The sequence below is a fragment of the Rhinopithecus roxellana genome, chromosome 10 (assembly GCF_007565055.1).
Source record: "Rhinopithecus roxellana isolate Shanxi Qingling chromosome 10, ASM756505v1, whole genome shotgun sequence".
Lineage (NCBI taxonomy): Eukaryota > Metazoa > Chordata > Mammalia > Primates > Cercopithecidae > Rhinopithecus > Rhinopithecus roxellana.
Genome location: NC_044558.1, coordinates 22,822,682 through 22,830,364, shown reverse-complemented (window position 1 = coordinate 22,830,364; position 7,683 = coordinate 22,822,682). Strand labels below are relative to the sequence as shown.

The 7,683-nt window shown below is 39.9% G+C and overlaps 1 protein-coding gene across 4 annotated transcripts in view; it reads right to left on the bottom strand.

The window, feature by feature from the left end:
* Window positions 1-3,545: 3,545 nt before the first annotated feature.
* The window catches only part of NR1H4 (nuclear receptor subfamily 1 group H member 4), an 85,288-nt gene continuing 81,150 nt past the window's right edge, over window positions 3,546-7,683 (bottom strand). For all 4 annotated transcript variants that reach the window (XM_010383576.2, XM_010383575.2, XM_010383573.2 and 1 more), the window contains 2 exons: window positions 5,971-6,084; window positions 3,546-4,711 (listed from right to left, as the gene is read on the bottom strand). In XM_010383576.2, the coding sequence (XP_010381878.1) occupies window positions 4,473-4,711; window positions 5,971-6,084 (353 nt within the window). In that variant the 3' untranslated portion in view covers window positions 3,546-4,472. The remainder of the gene's footprint in view (window positions 4,712-5,970; window positions 6,085-7,683) is intronic.

Sequence of the window (7,683 nt, the reverse complement as noted above, 5' to 3'; positions counted from 1 at the left end):
TCCAGTCTCCCATCAATACTTTCCATTGATTGAACCTGGCCAAAGCCAGTTAACAGAGAAACCTATAAAATGCAGCCTGTCAGGGGTTGGTCCTCCCTCCCTAGATGAACAGAGAAGGGAAAGGAAGGGAGCGGATCTGAACACAAATAGGATATATTAGCTAGACTGTTGCTGTGATGATGCTGTATAACAAACAACTCCCAACTTTCAGTGGCTTACAGTAATAAACATTGATTTTTCTTGTTTGTCGATCTGCATGTTAACTCATGGTTAAGAGGAGGCATGCTGTTTCAAGCTGTAAGTTGGGTTTAGGTGTGCTCCTTCTGTCTCTCATTCTGAAACTTGCAACTATCCAGGGAATTCCCTTTTCATGGAAGATAGCGGAAGTGCAAGAGCAGCAGCAGAAACATGGGATGTCTCTTAAGGCCATAGCTCGAAACTGACACTCTCACTTCCACCCACATTCCATTGCCAAAAGCAAGCCACAAGGACAAGCTCAATATCAGTGGGTGGGAAAGTATGTTCTGCCTACTCCTGTGAGAGGCACTGCAAATTCACGAGTCAAATAACCTGACCAGATAATTCTACTACAGGGAGAGAGTGAAGAATTTGAAACAATTAATACACACACACACACACACACACACACACACACACAGAGGCATGTAACTGACACTGCTTTCCTCCTAAAAATACTTCCAGCAATATATCTCATTTTCTTTAAATAAGTCACCTGCCCAATTCTAAACCAATGACTGTGACCTAAGATATGTGATATTCTGATTAGCTATGCCTGAGTCACATTTCCAGCTTGGGAGCTGGGGGTGGAATCAACTCCACTTACAACATATAGACTAAAAGACGGAAGAGGGTGGTTCCCCTGCGGAAATCAGAGTACTCTTACAGAAGTAAAGGCAGTGGATTCTGAGTGTCCAAAAAATAAGTCAGCTAACACCCAAATGTGATATGTGATAGTGTACTAAATTTATTATTTTACATAAGGAAAAATGAATAAATTGTAATTTTGTAAATATCTGGGGAAAAGTAAAATTCTGCTGCTATAGGATCAATGAGTGAAATCAGCTTCTCATTCTGAACAACAAACAAAGAAAACAAAATTTCAAAAACAGTTACTCATATCCAGTATTTGGATTCACTAATAAAATGACTGTCCACAATGTTGTTATGAACTAGAAAACCACCACCATGAGAATTATGTTGAAGCCAGATGCTAGATCAGGTCAAGAGAGAGTACTCTGTAGGAGTCATATTTTCTTGGGAAATGCTATGGTCTGAATATTTGTGTCCCCCCAAAATTCATATGTTGAAATCCTAACCCCTAAATTGATAGTATTAGGAGGTAGGGCCTTTGAGAGGTGATTAGGCCATGAAGGTGAAGCCTCGTGACTGGGATTAGTGCCCTTATAAAAGAGACCCAAGAGAGCTAGCTAATGCCTTCCACCATGTCAAGGCACATCTAGAAGATGCCATCTAGGAACCAGGAAGTTCTCACCAGACATTGAATCTGCCAGTGCCTTCATCTTGGACTTCCTGGAGCTGTAAAGAATCAATTCCTGTTGTTTATAAGCTACCCAGTTTATGGCATATTTTTACAGCAGCCTGAATGAACTAAGACTGGATGGGAGAGAGCAGGGTTTCTAAACCTCAGCACTGTTAACATTTTGGGCCAGATAATTGCTGAGGGAGGCTATTCTGTGCATTGTAGGAAGCTTAGCATCATCACTAGCTCCTACCCACTAGAGGCCGGTAGCACCTCTACCTCCAAGTTATGAAAACCAAAAGTGTCTCCAGACACTGCCAAATGTCCCCCTGCGACACAAAATCACCCATACTTGGGACCTGGGGTGGAAGGGAAAAGGGAGAAAACAAGCAACCCCCTTTTTTCCCCCCGTCTCTATACTTTCTTTCTCATTTGGTGTAAGAGAAGATAGACCTCTGGGGAATGCATTTTATTTGGAAGCCTAGAATATAGGTAGGGCAGGAGACAAAACCGGTAGGATCATATAGTGGGGCGGGGGGGAGGTCTCCATAGCCAGCTGCTCTCCCAAGGAGCTCTGGGTCTTTGCTCAAGTCAATGGGAAATCATCAAGTGGGATGGGGAACATGTAACCAGATTTGCATTTTAGGAAAAAAAAAAAATCACTCTACTAGTGTGGAAAATGACCCATAAAAGTGCATATCAGAGCAAGGGACATACTTCTCTTTCATAGCACTTATAATTTGTATTTTATTTTCACCAAGAGATGCTCCTATTACCCCATCACTCAGGAAATCCCAAGGCTCTTAGAAGCTGTGTCAGAAACCAGGAACAAAAACAGTATGTATTTCTTATAGCATCACAATTAGTTTTCCATGTGATGAGCATTATTGTTTGCTGTTACAGGGTCTTAACCACTTGAATAAATCCAGACCTATAGGATTAAGCTTCTTTCTCTGTCTCCAGTGCCCCACCAGTTCCGGCATCATTTCTCATTGCTGTCTGCACAGATGGCATGAGATCCAGAGACACCAAACTGTACTCAGCTCCCCCAAACCAGATCTACCTTTTCGGGCATTCGGAAATTTACTTCTTTCTTCAATGTCCTTTCCTCACCAACCCTCTCCCTGGTGGGCCTGCTACTTCCCACTTACTCTTCATTAATAAGCCAAATTCCCTTATGCAATAAGTGCTGATCTCTGCATTTCACAATGGTGAAACTGAAATTTAGAAAGAGATTGTGCATCCTCCCTCCCTCCCCAGATTACGTATGGTCTTGTAACACCTGTACAACTCACCACCTTTCTCCTTTTGCTCCTGCCACCCCTTTCACCTTGAACCCCTTCCCTCCTACCTGGACCCACTGATTCAGGGCTATCCCTTGAAGTCCAGCAGAAGTACCATCTCCTCTGTGAAACTTTCCCAAGTTCCAGGGTAAGCCTACAGCAAGTTCCGCTGCAGCCTTTGTAACTCCCTCCAGGCAGTTACTGGGTTTTGTTCTTTTTCTTTTTTTGAAGACAGGGTGTCGCTCTGTTACCCAGGCTGGAGTGCAATGGTGCCATCATGACTCAATGCAGCCTCCAACTCTGGGGCTCAAGCAATCCTCTTGCTTCAGTCTCCCAAGTTGCTGGGACCAGCACAGGTGCAAGCCACAGCCCCTGGCTGATTTTATTCTATTATTTGTAGAGACAGGGTTTCCCCTATGTTGCCCAAGCTGGTCTCAAACTCCTGGGCTCAAGCAATCCTCCAGCCTCAGGCTCCCAAAGTGCTGGGATTACAGGTGTGAGCCATTGGGCTCAGCTCTTGTTACTGGGTCTTAATCATTTCTGTATCCTCCATGGAGTTTAGCAAATGAATCTTGTACTTACTGGGAACTCAAGACATTTTCGTTGTATCAGAATCCAATTGATGCTAGCCTCAACAGAGTTTTCCACTGACTGGTTATTTTTAGAATTCCAGGGTTGTCCTAGTATTTTGATACAAAACAACTGCTTGCTAATCATGTTCCACTTTGGCTAATTTTAGGAGAAAAGGAGATATAAGCCCATTACTTATAGAAGGTGTTTTATTGTATTCACCAAAGGATAATGGGGAGAAGAATGCAACAGTGTAACAATGAAGGAAGGAAATGAACTAATTCCTGCCTTGGGGGAAGTATACATAGCAGCTGTGCACCCAGCTGTAGGAATGTTTTCAAAAACAAAACAAAACAGAAAGATGATTGGATACAATGAAGCCAATGGAGCACTTTTAAGAGAGGAAAGGGAAGGTCCCATCACTGCAGTTAGCTGCCTACACTGAATTTGTGAATCCTGCCTCAAGACTAACTATGGGGGAAAGGATTGCTTGAGGGAATATTTTATGTGAAAATTGTTAACTTTTCTGTTTGCTATTCTCTTTGAACTTCAAAGAAAAGGAAATGATCAGAGGACTATTACAAATTCACCAGGACTTTTCCAGGGATGACAAAAGTTCCATTGATGTAATGAGAGACAGTATCTTTCTGTAAATTACCCCCTCAGATTCAATAGGATGTCTTTCAACATTTAAAGAAATGAGTTTGTATATTTATCAAATTTTGTTCCCAAAGAAAAACCTGTTGCCATTATGTTTGCTTTATTGCCAAAATTGAATACAACTCTTTAATAAAATATAAGCAATATGGTAAGATGAAGAGCAAAATGAGATTTTCCCTAGTTCAACAAATAGAATTGAAGTAACCATCAATTTAATTAGGCAAACAGGGCTTGCCAATTAGAATGCAGGATTCCCTGGAGCCTTTTAAAACACAATGTAGAGAAAGTCGTTCTATCTAGCCCAATATTTACAGTTGTGGAAGTTATACATGTAATTACAACATAAATATCAAGATTTCTTGAGTGAAACTGGGTACAAGTGAAATAAAGGAAAGTTATACTTCAGATTAATATCATAAGAGAGAAAAAGGAGCTAGACCCCTCCCCTGTGATCCCCATCACTGCACGTCCCAGATTTCACAGAGAAGAGGGGTAAACTTGTGATCGTTTACTCTCCATGACATCAGCATCTCAGCATGGTGATGATTGAATGTCCGTAATTCAGTCAGGCGACCCAGGAGACAGGCAAAGTGTTGAGGATTTTCAGGTTGGTGAATCTTACACAACTTTTGTAGCACATCAAGAAGTGGCTCCTGAAGCTTCTCTACTGCCTCTCTATCCTTTATGTATTGTCTATCTGTTTTGAAGTTTAAAATAAAATGACAAAATTAAAAAGTGGAAAAGCATTAATTCAGCATAATTATAGCAACGTTAACTATTTTGAAGTGTAAGTTAAATGTTGTACACAAAATGTAAAAATTAAGTGTTCAACCTGATGAATTTTTATGCACACACACACGTAATTATAATGAGATCAAGATACAACACACGTAATGCTTCCCAGAAGCTTCCCTAATTCCCCTTCCAATCAAAACCCCTAAAGATAACCTGTAGGGTGGACATCAGCATCCTTTCTGGTGAGTATATTCTCAGAAGTGAAATGACTGGGTCATAGGACATATCCATGCATAACTTTAGTAGGTTCTGCTGAATAGCTTTTTAGTCACAAGTCATAATTTTTATGGTAAAGCAAAATAACAACTAGCTTCTGCCTCAATATAATGTATAAAAATGGTCTAAGGCTAGCGTTGTTTTTATGCTTTACAAATCATGAACATGGCATCATTCGACTCCCAAATTATTAAAGTAACCCAAAAATATAGAAAAAAAACATGGAAAGAGGTATTCATTTCAACAACAACAAAAAAAACTGTTCAAAAAACATTTTCAACAACAAAAAAACTGGAAATATCCTGAATATACAAACATGTGGTAAAGATTAAGTAAATGATTGTATATGCATACAATGGAATACGTAGCACATATTACAACTTTACCAATGTAAATTTTTAATGACTTGGGAAATGACTTTTGAAGAAATATAAACTCAGAAAAAAGTTCCCTATTATGTTAAAAAGTATGTAATTTCATTTAGATCCCTGCTCCAATGCCACCCACTTAGAAAAGCCTCCGGTGACCACCAATTAAAACACCATTTTTGTGCCACTTTCTTTCTTTATATTCTCACTACATTTTTTGTAGCATTTACCACCTTCTGAAAAAATATTATTGTTTCTTCATTTATTATCTTTCTCATCCTGCCAGAATGCAAGTTGCATGGGAGCTGTGTCTTATTGCATCCCCAGGGTTTAGCACCATGGTTAGTACATAGTAGGTGTTCAATATACATTTATTAAATGAATAAGTGTGATTTTTTAAAAAAGACTGAGAAGAAATGTACTGAAAGGTTAATAATGGTTCTATTTGGATGGTAGAATTATAGGCCACTTTACTTTTTCTTTATATTTCTGTGTCTTCCAGATTTTTTTCAATAAATGTTATTACTAGTATACTGAAAAAAATGGCATAAAAATTAAAATGTAACACTGAAATTACCTGGAGAGAGGATAACGATTGCTGTAAGCAGAGCATACTCCTCTTGAGTCATTTTCAGTTCCCCAATACTTTTATAAAAACTAAACATAGGTGTTATATATTCATCAGAGATACCTATGGGGGAAAGTTGCAGTCATAATAAAATTTTTGAGTGACAAAACAGTGTAAAACTAGAAACACATTATCCATATAAACACATGCTAATTTTGCAACTATATGCACACATTCAAATAATGACTGTATATTTATTATTTTTATTATATGTCCAAAGGAAGGACATTGCAAAGACAATCAGTTGACAAAATTCTCAAAACATAGCCAAAGCAATGAGTGTATGTCTAATTTTGGCAGTGTCTTTGTTTCAGTCACTACTGAATAATCAATGATAATGCTGCTGAATTGCCAAAAGAATTTCAAAAACGTCTCCATTTTCCAAATGGGATTTAGTGAATCTTTTGAGTATGACTATCGATAATTAAGGCAGAGATCACATCTTAAACAACTAACAAAAAATGGTGGTTCTTCAGTCCATAAGTATAGACAGCTTCATTTCTACATGGGCCAGTGCTCTTATCAAAGGGTTCTGATCTCTTCCTGAAGCACCAAGCCATTACCTACCAAGTGTCAGTACTTGGCTGTTCTCTTCAAACCCAGTATGTCCAAAATCAAAGACACCATGTACTACAGAACTAAGCTCCCCCATGGTTCTCCAAATCCACTTCTTTCCTGGCGTTCCCATTCTTGGTGAGTGGTATCCACACCACCCAACTCCCCAGGCCTGACAACTGAGATTCAGGGACCCAGGCCTGTGACTTCTGCTCACTCTCACCTGATGCTCCCTCTCCTCTTTATTGCACCTGGCATTTACTTAATTTAAGCTTCCAGCTCTCTGCATCTGGATTACCACAGCTGCCTCCTCACTGGCCTTTCTGTCTTTAGTTTGATTCCCTTTGATCCATCCTCTATCCAGGTACTGGAATGACCTTTCTAAAAATCAAATCACACACTTTCTCCCTACCTCTTACAAAAACCATCTAAACCTCCCCATGGCTTTAGGCATATAGTTTTAATTTTCTTCCTTTTAACGTAGGAGCCTCTAGGACCTGTACCCTGCCTATCTCACTATTCACAATAAGAAGATTAATAGTAGGAGTAGTCATTATGTATTATGCAATATTTTAAGCATTTAATATACCATAATTCATTTAATAGTTGTAAACCTCATGAGGTAGATACAGAGAGGTTATATAACTAGCCCAAAGACACTCGGCTGAGAGAGGTGGAACTAGGATTCAAACTAAAGCTGGCAGGCTCCAAAGTCCTGACAGTGGCAAGGCTAAGCTGCACTCCATCACACTGTATTTCCTCTAGCCACCCTCGGCCACTTGTAGTTCCCTAAACAATTCACATTGCCCAGTTTTTGCACATGTTGTGCTCTCTACTTGAAATATCCCTTTTCTCTATCATCTAGCTCACTCCTCTTTGTCATTTAAGACTTCTAACCAGGTGCAGTGGCTTACGCCTATAATCCCAACACTTAGGGAGGCCAAGGCTGGAAGATTGCTTGAGCTCAGGAGTTTGATACTTGCCTGGGCAACATGGCAAAACCCTGTCTCTACAAAAACTACAAAAGTTAGCTGGGTGCAGTGGCACATGCCAGTGGTCCCAGCTACTCAGGAGGCTGAGGTGGGAGGATCACTTGAGCCTGGAGGT